General features: G+C 32.8%; 1 protein-coding gene, 1 long non-coding RNA gene and 1 pseudogene across 2 annotated transcripts; 1 reads left to right on the plus strand and 2 right to left on the minus strand.

Annotated features, from left to right (window-relative positions):
- Positions 1-686: 686 nt before the first annotated feature.
- On the minus strand, positions 687-7,604 carry LOC114390469 (annotated as a pseudogene).
- Positions 1,065-1,897, plus strand: LOC114390477. Its single transcript, XR_003661920.1, has 2 exons — positions 1,065-1,152; positions 1,532-1,897. It is a non-coding gene; the product is annotated as an uncharacterized LOC114390477 (long non-coding RNA).
- Positions 7,605-11,892: 4,288 nt separating the features above from the next.
- On the minus strand, positions 11,893-14,577 carry LOC114390485 (gibberellin receptor GID1B-like). The gene is made up of 2 exons (XM_028351224.1): positions 14,151-14,577; positions 11,893-13,456 (listed from the first exon to the last, which is right to left on the minus strand). The coding sequence occupies exons 1-2, from the start codon at positions 14,187-14,189 to the stop codon at positions 12,467-12,469; spliced, it is 1,029 nt and encodes a 342-aa protein (XP_028207025.1). The 5' UTR covers positions 14,190-14,577; the 3' UTR covers positions 11,893-12,466.
- Between the last annotated feature and the right edge of the window lie 1,880 nt (positions 14,578-16,457).

A 16,457-nucleotide genomic window follows, 5' to 3' on the forward strand; every position in this document is an offset into this window, starting at 1 on the left:
TGCCTGTCTATATCTGCTAACATATGATTAAACCCATCATCATTAAGTTTAACTTCAATTTTTTCAATTTTTTAGCCAACCCACATGGAATTTTTTGTTACCCCTAATCTTCACATAGAAAATCTTCTGGGAATTAGTAAATAGCAATCCTTTGCAATTTGCCTTTAAATAAATAAATTATTTCTTAAAATTAAATCAGACCGTTATTGCCAAAAATTAAAATGTATATAGCCTTTTTCTGTTGGAGGAGGCCCCAACCCAACCCTCCATGTTTTGTTGTCTTCATAGTACCGAGTGTACTAAATTTACTCGGCATTTCAGTCCTTTTCCTAATGGAATCTCACGTTTTATCATCTCATAATTTGTTTGTAGCTTAGAAATAACATCTTTGCTTTCATTACCAATATCCAGACGGCAGAGAGAAGGGTCCCCCATAGTTTTACAATTTGTTAAGATAACGCCTTCGGAGGTGTGGCCCTTTCCGAGAAACAGCTATCTCACACGCCAATAATGTGAGAAATTTCTCCATTCTTTAAAAGGTAAAACTCATAATATTTTGGAACACTTTTGCTTTTTATAAATCAACCTGCTCTTCTCTATCATTATTATGTGTTCTACTTCTATCAAAATCAAGGAACTAAGGTATCGTGACAGAGAAAATAATACTACGATAAATCACCAAAACAAGACAACAAAGGATGGGACTATGAATTAAGATTCTCATGACACCCACAACGGCACAACCACAGTAATATGGGCATCTTGGTAGTGGCGTTTTGGCAAATATATGCTGTCACTGTTTTTTCTATGGTTTACAGCTATCTGAAGGAAAACAGCCTAACTTTGAAGTAACCAGAAGCATTATTAACTTTATGCCTGATCTTTACAAAAGGTGCTCCACAATAATTAGGGGTACAGTGTACGTGTAAATGCTTCAGCGAAAGCACCATGCAGCAACCTAGTTTCACCACAAGAAGACCGCACCAATTAATGACGAATTGGTACAATATAAATAATTTATTACAGGCACAACGTCCTAATGAATCAATTCCAATCTCAATTTACATGGCTATTTATGTACCAAGATTTTGTGGCAGTTCGCGCCATGCCTTATCATGTCAAAACATTCTATACAACTTCATGAACAACAGGGTATGGATCTCCCAGATCATTTTTTTCATAACTGATTTTTTGACTGACATCATAGGTAATGTTCATAAAAATGTCTTGTCCATACCCTCTTCTTAGTTGAAGAGGCTGGTGTATCACCACTCCCAGCAAATTCCCATTTCACAACATCTCCATCCCAAGAAGAGCTAACAAGCGTAGTATGGAAGGGGTGCCAACTACAATCTCTCACAGGTGATTTATGGTGCTTCAGTGTTGCAACTTGAGCTCCACTCACCTGTGGTGGTGAATTATCGAAGTTACCATCAAAAGAGAACCAACTTGAACTTTTTGTTGTGTTTTTTTTTTCTTTTCTTTTCAAATAAACAAACAGCACGATCTAACCGCAAAATTTACTGATTAGGATGAAGTATGTTCATGCATGACGGCTTAAGAGGATATCCATCACGTTCCACCATTCTTCCTCTACAATTTTTTTCACAGCAGCTGCATCGCGGAATTTTATGTAGAGTCAGCAAAGGTGTTCATCTCAGTGTGATAAGTGTTTCCTTTTAAGCAAGCCATTGTATGGGTAATGAAGACAGAAACCTGTAGTCTTATTACCCATGCTTGAAATATATCATAATCCACAATTTTACCTCAAAAAATGAAACATGGATAGAGATAAAAAAAGGTGGATTTCCATTTAATATAAGGGATATCAGTGTTATTTTTTTATGAAATGTACTTTTTTTAGTGATCTTGTACCTGAATAATGTTTTCCCAATTATACAGCATGGATACAATGCTAGAGCAGTAGTAACTAAAATACATACCAAATCATATATATAAACACATGCGTGGTGTGATCCAGTATAGATGTACTTCTGGCCCGTGCTGTAAAATTGAAGATAAACATTAGGCAAGCTAAATTAATCAAATTCGCAACAATTCAAAAGTCAAAATTTTGCTTGAAAAAAGAAGTTTAAAAACATGCTAAGCAAGCTGCATGCTGGTCCAATATGAACCTGACACAACTTGTTTTTATTCTGCCCCCCTGCAAAAAAAAAAAAAAAGCAGATTTTTACAAACAGTTTTGTTGATTCAGGCAAACAATTGCAGCTTTAAGGAAGAAAAAGATCAAAAGAGGACCATGACAAGAAAAGGAACAACAATTACAGAGCAATGCAAGCTTAGTGCTCACCTAAATGCTGGGGAGAAATAGCAGCGGATGAGAGTGCGTAAGACCGAATGGCCTCTATAAGTAGCCACTGACTGATCACAAGGATGAGTTAAGTCTTTTGCTTGGGGTGGATAATCCATCCACCTGTAATCCCATTCGTAACTCCTATACCCAGGATTGCTGGAATAGAGAGAAAACTCTGTTATAGTATGTCATTGCATTGACAATTTCATCTAGATAGAAATATCATAATCCTGGAAAGGAACAGACATCATAAGCTAGGTTTAAGATCTATAAATATCACATGCAAGACTGAATTCTGAAAATCATTCTAAGATCTTCAATTTCCCACAGTCATGCAAACACAAATAGAGACAGAATCATGAGTCCAACATGAAACATCATTCTGTAAACAAAATTACATAAAATTTCCAGTATTTTGCATTTTTTCCGATGGAATGTAGTGAGAATGCTTCGTAGATAATTGAAAAAATCGGCCTCATAATCTGATATATATAATTTCACAAGCATAATTAAGTAATTAACTGATAGAATCATTTAAGAATTAAGATAAATTCAAATTCCACCATGATACCTTATGGAAATGTGGGCATAACTGAATCTGTATCTTGTTATATATCAGCAGCATAGCAATACTCATCAGCTATATATTACCCCAACACGAACTTCAGTCATCTTATTTATTCCAGACATGTGTTAAGAAGATTGAGTCATGAACAATATATCATCTCAATTTTCCATTATCAGCTCAATTGATTGCTGTTTTCCTATGAAACACCAATACTCCAATTTGCCTCACGTATCCATATCATATACGTATCCGATACCGATACTCTTGGATACTTCACCAATACGTATCCATGAAGTATTCAAAACTATGAAACACCAATAATTCAATTTACCTCCTGTACCAATAGTGATACTCTTTGGATACTTCGCCCATAAGTATGAGTGAAGTATCCAAACTTTTAAAGTATTTTTATGAAAATCCAATACAACTACATGAAAAACTTATGTATAATATATAATTGTCCCTTAATGAACCAAAAATAGAAATTGTTTTCTTTATGAATGATTTCAAGAAAGCAAGGAGATTTATAGTACTTTTCTTATATGTAAATAATAGAAAGTAATTTATGATGACAATTGAGTTGTAATTTTTTTTTTTGTTTTCACTAATGTTCAACAAATATGTTTTTAATTAATTTGGGTTTGCAGAATTGTAATTATATATTTTATGATTTTTTATACATTTCTAAATATGTATCTTACATGTATTGATCCTATATATTTTTGAAATAATCGTATCCGATACATTTATCATATCTGAGCATCATAGCTGTTTTCCCAGTGACTAAATGCATAAGATGACATGGCATATTTCACATGGTAGTTTACAAGCATTTTTTTATCTTATTAAATTTCACATTAATCCATTTGATGACATTAGCATAAGTAAACACTATCACCATGAGTATATCTTTTATCAAAATTTTATTTTAATTTAAAAAATTTCCAAATCAACAAATGTATAAATCTTTATCTCTCCATTGCTTTATTCACACTTTTTAAACTATAAGGTGGCAAAGTAAAATCAGGCAAAAATATGGGCCCAAAGTTTAATTTACTCATTATTTATTTCCTTTTGTCAAAACATATAAGCTTACAATTCAAGAACTGTGGAAATCAGAATATTCCTGGTAAAAAAAAATACCCGGTAACATTGGATGACATTTTGCGTATGTCCCAAAGTTTGAACGTTTGATCTTTACCATTTGAAATGAAATAAAGTCCATCTCCTCGGGTATCAATAAATGTAATGCCCTCAAGGTGTCCCATTTAAACCCCTGCTGGCTTGCCTTTAGCAATTAAGCAGATCCCAGACCTAACCAAACTTGTGTATTAGAATTTATCCTTCACCAAAAATTGGGGGAAAGGACGAAACAATCCTAATTATTAGATATGGAATTTCTGACTGACCAAAGCAAAGAACTCTCACACTTATCTCTCAACTAATAACTTTCAGGCTCAGTATATATTTATTTAACCTAGTATGACTGAGATTGACTTCCTATGTAAAAGGTGGCCACCACTTCCCATGTATAAAATCAAAAGTTGTGATACTCAAAGGGAAAAAGAACATAATATCTTGACAGAAAAGAAAAGTCATCTTATGGTGTAGAACAAACCTTGCAGAAACTATCATCACTCCCAGAGTAAATAAGATGGCTAGTTTCATCAGCAAAACGTACAGTGTTCACATCAGACTGCGACATAAAATGAAAACCAAATGTTAGAACCTCTATGGATTAATATTTTTGAACCATCAGAAGTTAGCACAATAGGAAAATAACTTCTGCACTGAAATGAAAAAGGATTTAAGTCCAATCCAATTCATATGTTTTGGCTTGGACATTTTATTTTTTAATTTATTTTGGTAGCTTGGGGTGAGGTAGGGGGTACGAAGAAGCAGTGTGATTCTCCAGCAAGATTATTCGTACCAACTCTGGGTTATCTATTCCAGATATTACAAAGGCAAATAATGGATTAGACCTTCAATGTACCCCTCAGCCAAAAAGATAGTGCAGAAAATCTGTTCATTACAAGTAGTAATTCTATATTTGATTACCAAAGTTATTCTCTCAAATGATCTTGATTTTGCACTTAAGCAAACATAGACTTAGCATTGTAGCTCAAAGAGAATCTAGGAATAAAATCAACATTCCTCCTTAGGATATGAAAATCTACCCATGTTCTCCAAATTTATTGTACATTTTAACTTCTATTTCCAAATATATCAATGAAACACGATCTCAAATAAAATTTGACATGCACTGCTGTAAAGGCACTGCCAATACATAGAGTGGTTCATATTCAGTTGAGCAATCTATCACACAGAATATAAAACTGCCCCTTCATGTTACAATCAATTCTATATAGCCTGTAGAGACTGCAATTATATCATGAAATCATGAAATTTAAATCCTTCTGCAACAAAAATACATAAACCAATAGATATCAAACAATAGCCTAAAGCACACGAAGCTAAATAAATGTAGTATTTATGCCTAGTAGCAATACCGTGTGTGCTAAAATTCGAAGTGAGAGCTTATTTGCTTCAAGATCATATACATAAATAGAATCACCACTACTTCCTGCAACTAATTCTCTCCCGTCTTTTGAGAATTTCACACAGAAAATTCAAAAGGAGTATCCTCCATCATCATTTAATGAAAAATCCAAACCATGATGTATCTCCTGCGTATTTGAAGAAATATTACAAACAGGAAAAGAATACAATTAAAATGAAAAAAATCCATACACCAAATCTACCAGAAATGATTGGCACATATCATGAAAATCCAATTTTTTAATATCTATTGCTCTGTAATATTTGGTAGCATTTAAAGCAATTGCAATATTTATGGAATTAGTAGGGGCTGGGGGAGTAGCATTGGTTGTGATTACTGTAACATTTGCTAGGGACTCTGTTTCAGCAGATCCGGCATTTACAATGTGCACAATGGGTGACATACTGGCATAAACCTGAAATTGAAGAGTACAAATGCCATAAGAAAAAGCCTGAGTCTGCCTGACAATAGTAGAATTATAAGAAAAGGATTAAAAGGATGTAGAACACAGTAACTTACTAGATAGCGTTGATCAGGTGAAAGAGATGTATCAGTGATTGTCCATCTCAAATTTTTAGCTAGAATGTTCTTCTGAACTTTCCAACCTCTGTCCACGTTGTATATTCTTATGTGACTTCCCTGCAAAGCAATTTAATTGGAATCAAAACTATAGCATGCATATAAGGTTGAAGCTGGAACCCAGCAATAAAAAGAGAACCATCAGCTTGAAACTAGGAGACATAAGCCCTACTAGACATTTGGTCAATTAGCCAGGGACCATTTACAGGCAAATATCTGCTCAAAAGATGACAGCGATCGGCTGGAGTAATTAGATTCCCGACCTGCCAGCATCTTCACAGGAGAAACAGGCAATTCTGGTCTTCCAGTTCCAACTAGGACTAATTGTTGATGGGGTGTGACTTCAACTTTGTTATCTGAGCAATTTCATTGTCTAAATTTTCTAATGGCCTTTTAGTTTGTCCACTACTAGAATCTTCTTGAATGGCATCTCCATCTACACAGAGACCGGATTCACAGCATAACCCATTTCGTCAATGTAACGTGCACTGGATGTGGCATACATAACTATTCACAGAAGCACGCAAAATTTTGTAATGCTGGTGCATCTTATCTCCTGCAAAATGTTCATAAAATCTCCGTGTTCTAAATCCTACAGACAAAGAAATAGCCACAAAAATGAGTAAATTTTCAGATTTCATTTTTCATATAAATAATTAGAAACCGTTGTTAGCAAAGGAAAAAAAATGAAACAAAGATCATTCAAAGATAAATCTATTTCATTTCTCACGTAGAAAGTTAAGATCTTTCCTTGAGAAAAACATCTGCATATTAGTATTGATTTGGCAGAGCTTTCTAGGCTAAGGACTGGTTTGGATAAAACTTTCCAACAAATACTTTAAGAAGATAAAATGAATTAAGTTCATCTGGTAAGTTAAACTTAGCTTATGCAAAAGTTAAAACCAGTTTTCAGAGAAGCTAAATGAGATAACTTTTGTAAATTAACTTATGCATAAGTTAATTTTAACTTATCATAGAAGTTTAATTCATTTTACCTTCTTATTTTTTTCTCCTATAAAAGTACTTATTGAGAAATTTATTCAAGCAGGGCCTGACTCTGGTTTTCACCTTAAAATGGGGTTGGTATGCTGTGTTGAAGCACTAAATTTAAAGAAATTGAACTACCTTCCGACGACAAATATAAGGTTCCAGGGTAAGAGAATTTGGCAAACATCATAATTCATGACATTCTTAATTCTGAAGAGTATTAGCGAAACTAAAATAACCCCACCTCGCTGCACTCAAAACTAAAATTTTACGAGGAAGCAAGCAAAAGCAGGAATGAATTAGGAATTATAGAACCCAGTTCCCCTTATCCCTAACAAATAATTTTCCACCGTGAATAAGCAAAATCATCATTAGAACTACAAAGTGAAAGTCAACTGAAACAGTCAAACCAAGGAACTCGTGTCACAAATTATATGAACGAAAATAAGTAAAAAGAGGAAACATCTATGGTTTAATTATGTAAATCTTTGGGATAATAAATAGTAATACTATAGTAGTGAATGGTGATAATAGATAGTAATGTAACCAAAAGGGTAACATTTGAAGGACTTTTCTGCTTTTGGCACACAATCATCCATCATATATGTATATATGTATGATGTTACTGTTACCATTAAATATTGGATAAGGCGGGTGGGTGAAGATGAACAAGATTCTCTACTCTGCATGTGCTCGGAGAAGAAGCCGCAACACACAATCTCTCTTTTATATTATTGTATTTTCTTCTTTATTTGTTATTTCTATTTTCAGTTACCTTTAGTTTTGAGGTTTAACAGCACATTGTATCATCCAATCATTATTATTTTTTATGAATTTTATTACTCAAGATTTTTAACAAATTTTATTACTCAAGATTTATTTTTCTTACATTTTATCACTTAAATTTTAATTTTTATACATTTTATCACCCAACTTTATTTATTATAAATTTTACCATTCAAGTTTTTACTTTTTGTCCTTTTTATCATCATGTTGACAACAAAATGAAATTATTTTGTAAAAACCGTAAAATTTGCGAAAATAAAACTTGGATAATAAAATTCACTGAATGATAAAATTTGGTGGTAAAATGTGTAATTAAGGATAGTTTTTATTTGTTTTTGTGTAAAATTAAATTGTGCTTGATGTTTATTGAAACATACATTTATACTAAAAAATAATTTTAAAATGTTTCTTTTTACATAATATAATTAAAAATTAAAATATATGTTTAAGGGGAATTAAAAATAAAATAAAATAACTTACCATGTTTATAATTAGGATATTTATTAATTTTAAATGACTTATACCAGCAACTACAAGTATCTTGCTATTTAGTAAGAGTGTTTCAAACCAAACCAAATAGTAGATGTGGTACTTTTATTGATTTTTCTTTTATATTTTAAATATAAAATCTCATTATCCTATCTAAATTATAACTCAAATTTTATGATAATAATAATAATAATATATGTTTCTATTTATCTTGGCAGATTTTTTAGTTACATTAAATGAGATTATAACATTCATAACGCATGACTAATTAGTTATGAATGATTTAAAATGTATTTTTTTTATAAAAAAATGTAATTTAATTAACATCATGTGTGTGTGTGTGTTTTCGCTTCATTTAGTCATTTTTAAGTTTTAATATTCCAAAATTTATCATTGCTTCCTCTTTTGTGTGGGCGCATTTTAATTTGTTCATATTTTGGGGCAGTCAGATTTTTTTTTTCAACAACCTTTATTTGGTTTAGTATACAATTAAAATCCAACAAAGGCTCCAAGAAAAAGATAACCTCACAAATATGTTTATTTTTTGTGTGAGTACGAGTCAAATATTAAATTCATAATCACGTACTAAAATTATTTATAAATCATATCACAGTATATTCATAAACATGTGCATTTAAAGACAAACATAATTAAACTCCAACAATATAGAGAACCAAAATTTATAAATTAGGGTCATAGTAAATGAACCTCACGTATATGTTCAGATATGTTACGCATTAAAAGACAAAATACTAATAATCAATGACAAAATAATGATAAAAAAAAAGGAAGCAGTGATATCATTTGCTAATAATAGATAATTGGCATAAGATCATGTTTGTTCAAAACAAGACATTAGATTAATATTAATTTATCATAAAATAATTAACTTACTATCACTGATAAGGATTTACCAAATACTAATTAGGTATCTTCAACGTCAGGACAACACGAACCACGTTTGAAAAGTTGCAATATGATAAGCTTTGCTTTAATCTATTTCTATGTCATAGTTAATTTATTTCTCGTTTGAATACTTTCAAATTTTACAGTATACAATTGGACATTTACAATGCTATATCCATAGATGGTTCAACAACTTATCTTTTGAGCTTACTTTTTATTTTTCCTAAATTCTTTGATACGATTATGCAGAATAAAAACATTTAATTTGTTACTTTTTTGTTTCCTTTCTTTTTCGTCCAATTTACTTTTGTCTAATTATTTAATTTTGGTTAGTAGATCAATTGTAATCTACATAAAGAAAATTAATTATTGTCACTAATTTAGTATTATTAAGAATAAGAATAAAATGTGAACACAAAAAACAGTTACATAAAATTATATCTCTTCTATATATTGATATATATATTAGTTTTCTTTACTTCCACATAGGGATGCCACTCACCTAAAAAAATAAATATTATTTTTTTGTTTTTGTTAGTTTAAATAATAACTAAATACTTTAAGAAAATGTTTTAAAAAATACTTTAAAAAAATAAAACATGTAATGTTGATGCCTTGGGCACTGTTTTTATTAGAAAGAAAGACTATTTAGTTTTATTTCTAATACTTGAAAGATCATTTACGTAATTTGCTTAGTTTAGAAACTATTAAGGAGACAATAGTACTTTAGAAATGAAATTAATGGTTTATTGGTAACTAATTTGTTAGTGCTTGCATTTCTCTCGAGAAGAAAGAAGTGAAACTGTATGAGGGGACATTGTGATTCTAATGGTATAGAAAAGATATAGAAAATATTTAATAATATTAATAAATAATTAAGCTTGTTAATTAATAAAAATAAAAATTTGATCTGCAAAACAACTCACAATCGAGTGTCTCTTTTTGTTTTTGTTTTTTTTAAATCTTTTTTATCCGAGTGATTAAGTCACAACAATAAACTGTTTCGAGAATTTACCAATTGAGCTAGTTTATTAAATATAGAACTCTTGATATGCTGTATTTAAAATACATAGGGGCAAGAATATAATGTCCCACAAGTCCTTGTTGCACGCTGATCAAACGTAAAATAACCCTGCACCTGCCTTCTCAAATTGGTATTAAGGTGTCTGACCAATTGGCAGTGACATTATGAATCACATGAAAGTGTTAGAACTTGTATTGAGACACAACTAATACTAGTTGCATGTCAGCTCAGCAGATTCCAATCCCACCGGTTGCCAAATGAAAATCCTTAGATACACTAGAGATGTCTATAGGTCTAGTTGAAACACATAATTTCAGAATGAAACAATCCGTGAACACTTGATTGGTGCATGATTAGCATTTAAGTCCCAATTCATAGAAGTTTCAGATGTAGGTTCCTAATCATGACCTTCTATTTTTAATTTTTAGATTATCAATCTACGAAGAACTATCTTCCTTTATATTCTAGGTGTTTTTAATTAAGGCTTTGTAATAAAAGATGGCAAAATCGAATTGAAACTGAAAACTTACATACTCTTGGATCTTGAAATGTAAAACTTGTCTCGCAGTTAATAATTATAAGTATCTTTTCTTAATTAAGTGTTGCCTCTTTTACATTGAGTCTGATATCAATAAACGAAAGATAATAAATTGTTCAAGAATTGTAACAAATTTTAAATTTTAAATTCCTTCAACTGCATAAAAACAATTGCCATCAAACTTGAACTCGAGTTTTATCTTTTACCACATCAATCTTCCTGCCTTAAGTAAAGGTCCTTCCATCCTTATTTCTATAGACCATAATGATGTAGCTAAATACTTGATTTGTTACTCCGGGTTTTGTGCACTCTTGTGGCTGAATATGGGCACTGCTTTCAGTTATATATGCAGATTGCTTGGTCAAGGAACTTCAACTATATTTGGTTTGAGACAGTGTGACTCCAATTGTGGATGTCAACTTGATCATGCATGGTTGCCCCCGTAACCTTCCTTTTCTTAGTATGATTGAATCAATTCAGAGGTGGAGTAGGAATTAGGAAGCACTGGACTGTAAAAATTTCTCATGCATACCACCTCTCTTATTGGTCTCAACGTACATAGCAATATCATTAATATTCCCTATGATTGTTCCACAGTTTTTGTGAAAGTTTTTTGTGTCTTTTTGGTGGATGAGATTTGCTTAAGGCAATCAAGGACCGAGGATGGTCCTCCTCTCCCACCCACCTCGTTTCCATTACATTTTTCATTATCCTTATGATTAGGCACACGCATGACGCCAAACTCTTCTCATTTTCCATCTTGGACTTTGGTATCAACTTTTCGAGGCGAATCTTATGTTCAACCCCTAACTGAGATGCAAAGAGTTTGGTATAAAAACCACATGATAATTCAAACGCTTCATCTTTTTAACCACTAGTGCATATTACTACTTTTATCTTCCACTCTTCACCATTGGTGGTGATGATTCGGACGACAAGAAGGTCTAAACAGCATGGATAAATTGTGCCATGTTCAGACATTACCATAGTCCTTCCATATCCTTATTCTTTTGTCATAAAAATAGTCCTTGCATCAGAAAAGACAAAAATAACTGCGCAACCTAAGTTTTTAAGCACACTTGCAGACATGAACATTCCTTCAAATACCACAATAAAAGCAAAACCATTTGTGGCATTCATGTCTAGAAGATGAAACTGCTTAATTTGAATTAAACAAGTGAAATATATTACAACCTTGGCTTCTTCCTGATGAAAATTCTAACTGAAAAGTAAACAAACAAGCCATTTATAGAACATAAAAGTTCATAACAGGTTGGCATTTGCTCCAGTTCCCATTCAATAATATGTTATACAACATAAATGCATTCACTGAACCAAAGCCATATCTTGTAACTCCCCTTCTGCAGCTACTGAGGTTGAAAAAGTTAAATAGAGTAAGCTTCATTTACGGTGCTTCAGCCAAACCCCACTAATGAACTGAACTCTGGCACTTCAAACTGCTGAAACTGGTGCTACCCTTCAAAAATTTGAGCACAGCACAGGAAGCAGTAGCCACCGATTACAGAAAGCTCAGATTCACCACCATAGATGTTATGACAGTAAGTAGCACTACACAATTTATATAACTACACACCACCACTATAAAGTTGGGAAAGAAAAAAAAAAGATACAAAAATAGAAGAAAAAGATTACCCAGGTGAAATGTCAGGCTTTTAGTTATGTATGGGATCCTTTAAGTAAGGTTAAGTAGTATATTAACAGTTAGGGTTGACGAAGTTCTTTATCTCCTCCATGAGGGTATAGAAATGATCATTATTAGGCAAGAAGTAGAAACCAATAGTTGCCTCCTTTAGGTATAGAAGGTTGACATCTTGGCCACAATTCTTGAGACCTTCCACATATTCCACTTGCCAATCTTGGAGAAGATCCAAACCAGCCACACAAACAAGACTTTTGGGAAACTTGAGCCCTTCAAGATTTTTACCCTTGGGGCCAAATGGGTTACAAGCCGGATGGTCTCGATCGGTCCCTTCAGGGAGAAAAGCTCTCCAATACCAGTCACGGTCCTGCAGCCTCACAAAGTACTTCCCATCCAGTTTCGTCTCCGATTCGGTTCGCTTCTCCCCACCAAACAGTGGGTGAAGAAGAATATTACCTAGCACCTCAATATCTTCCTCAGCAGCCCTCACAGCCACGTGATGAGCAATGTTACCGCCTGAACTATCACCAGCCAAGTACACATGAACCTTGGAATCCTTTCCACTCTGAAGCCATGTCCTTGATTTAACCCAGTTAAGTGCAGCCCAGCCATCATCATAGGCACAAGGATATCGATATTCAGGTGATCGCCTGTAATTCACAGAAACCACCACAGCCTTGCAATTGTTCACAAGGCGGCGGCAGAAGGTGTCATAGATAGCACTGTTAGCAGATGAATGAGAGAAGCTTCCACCATGGAAGAAAATTATAACAGGAACTATCTCTGTGGTGCTCAAGGGCTTCTCCAGCTCTATAAACCGCCCCATGTTTTCAGGAGCTAGTTGATACACCCGATTGAAGAGCCCGGTGCTTCGTTCAACATGATCAAAAGAAAATACACCATCAACAGGAATTGCATTAGCAGGGACCTTACGGTCCAGGAATTCCGCCAACTCTCGATTGAACGTTCCGTCGGCACGCCTTAGTAGATTGTAAGCCAGCTTGAAATTGGAGATAAGCACCCAAGTGTTGAGTGGAACAACACTCTACAAAAGATTTAAGATATAATTACAAGTTAGAACCTTATCCATATGAACAATCCACAAAGCACTCCATTTAACACTGGTGTACTATAAGAAAAACTGCATATTGACTCCTCTAATCAGAAAACCAGGGCACTAAGCTGAGAGTATCACAGATGGCACTATTAGCAGATTTATTAAAAGCAACAAATTTTATCAAAGGAAAAGTTGACAAATAAGAGCAAAACCAAGGATTACAAAAGGGCACGCCGCCTTACAAAATCTTCATGAGAAGAGAGGAATTTGCATCTTGCACCACCAAATCTAACTGGAATTTTCCAACTTACCAGAAAAAGAAACCGGGAAGAAATACAAATTACAAGAAAAACTAAACAAACCCCAAAAAAGAGCATCATCCTATAAGTGCCACCATTATTAACTACACCCCGAAAGGTAATAAAAATATAGAGAGAGAGAGAGCTCTCTCAGAAACTCAGATATGTTTTCCGTCCTTAGCCTTGCAATTGAAGCCAAAAGATTAAAACATTACCCCCCCCCCCCCCCCCTTCATCCCCCGCAACCCTTCATCAACAAGACCCCACATAACACACACAGAAGAAACAAACCAAGGAAGACACAGAAACATATATATACAACCAGGTTTCAGATAAAATAGAAAGTGAAAAACAAAACCCAGATGGATTTTAGTAATTTTTACCTTAGATTCACTGAGGTTGACTTCATTACTTCCAGTCATGTTTGTTCTTCCTCTCTTATTCTCGATAGCAAATAGGAAAACCCGAATCCACAGCAACACGCTCAAAAAGTGATCTTCACAGTCACGATAAACGACCCTTTATGCCGCCTCATAATACATGGAAAATAGAGACAGAAAGGGGGGAAAAAAGCTCTTATCTTGAGAGAATAGGGTGGGTAATGGGGTATCTCTCCCTTTGGATAGATTTGTCGGCCAAACAAAGGAGAAGACTTTATATGTATGTGCTTTCACAAAGGGAACTAACTGAGAGAGATCACAATATTATGAGGAAGAGAGTGATAAGAAGGAGTGGTGGAGAGAGAAACACAACAGAGAGTCAAACGCAAAAGAACGACGGGGATGGACGGAGAGACGAAAGAGACGACAAAGCTGGCGGCCGAATTAAACTATATATAAAGGGTCCCACCGTTTAAATAATAAATATAGAGAAATCCGGAAATTAAATTAGGGGGCTGTTTTTTAGTTGGGATGTGGTATTTCATTTCGGTCGCTATTTTTTTATTTTTTTTTTTACAAATGTTAATTAGTATCTTAAAAATACTAGTCAGAATTTGAAAATAAAAATAATTTTATTAAAAGCTGAAAATTATATTATTTATAATTTTTTTACGTTTTTCTATAATTTATATTAGAAATATTTTTTTTTTAGTTTTTCTATCACTATCCTATTTAAAAGGTTAGTTTACCCTTCTTTTAATATTATCTTTTTTTCCCTTGTTTTTGTTTGTATGCTTGTGTGTATTGAGAGGCAGGGAGAAATGACTTGTGACGTACAAGCTTGTATACAGAACCTTTCTTGTTCTTGATGGCTATTGACAACCCCGTTTTGGCCTTGTTTACGATATGGGTTGGGGTTAAAGTTTTTGAATCTTCCAAATTAGAGAAAATAAGTTATCAACATTTTCTCGTATCTGAAATTATATTTTATTTTCGTAAATGTAAGCGGTGCGTACGTTACTAGTTCTAGAAGGGGAACTCTTTGATAATGCTACTATTGCTATAAACAGTAAAAACAGCACCATTTTTTTTTTTTTTTGTTCATTCACACTATACCAAATGTCACCCATGCCAAAATTTCAGTTTACTGGTTTGGATTTACACTTAATTGGTATATTTCATAATTTTTATTTTTAGAATTGCATAGGTTAGTTAAACATCGTTTCCAAATCCATATATTTATCCAAAATATAATGCAACTTTATTCTAATGGTAATGACTTTAAATCCATATTCAAAATAATTGATACGTCAAAATATCAAATAGAAATTAAGGCCAACTTAAGGTGGTAGTAAGATTTTTTTTTCAAATTTAAAATTGAAATAACCATATATGGGTAAAAGAGAATTAAATTAGTTTTAAATTTTAAATTATTTAAACTCATTTTTAGTGGGAAAAAATCTAGTTCTAGTTTTAAGTTATCTAGAGTTTGTTTCATTCATTTTGATTCTTTTGTTTATCTTTCCTTACTTGTGGTCAAGAGTTTTTTTCTTTCATTCATTTTTTTCACACCATCGGTGACAGATAAATTTGAATTAATCAGAAAGAAAATGTTACTGACATTATACTTTTAGATATCTATTTAGTCGCACATGAAAGAATTAATGTTAGGTTTAAATTTGATTTTAAATTAAAGTAAAATTAGGTAATTTTGTATTGGAAAAAATAAATTAGTTTTTTTACTATTAACTTGTTTTTAAGATAAAAAAATAAAAATAAAATACTTCACTTCAAAACTAATTTTGCCAATTTTCATTCACACACTAGAAAAATGCACAATTCGTTATTTAGATACATTATTTTGTCCAAAAAATTATTGAATATTGTTTCAAAATGATCCTAAAGAAGTCTAAATTTAATTAAGGAAGTGAATGCTCAAAATCTTATATTACGACTATTGGCATCATTTATGTACTGTGATCGTAATTCGTAATTGAGATGCTCTAAAGGCCTTTGAGGCACTTGACCTTAATTTAAGATGTTTCATATAGTTTAATCATATATGCAAGTGGCTTATATATTTATATCCTGTAATGCATTATCAACACCATTATATATTTAGATTGATCGCCATTACATCAAGCAGCTTGAGAAGGGATAGAGTCAACTTTAGCCATAAATCTATGGCCAAAACAACATATTTCCAAGGATTTACCACCTTTCTCACTAGGTTGAGGCCACATATTAGTAACCACTTTTGCACCTTGTTAACACCTTATGCCTGTAAAATCATACTCCACCTCATGATTA

This window comes from Glycine soja, chromosome 2 (assembly GCF_004193775.1).
Source record: "Glycine soja cultivar W05 chromosome 2, ASM419377v2, whole genome shotgun sequence".
Taxonomy (NCBI): Eukaryota; Viridiplantae; Streptophyta; class Magnoliopsida; order Fabales; family Fabaceae; genus Glycine; species Glycine soja.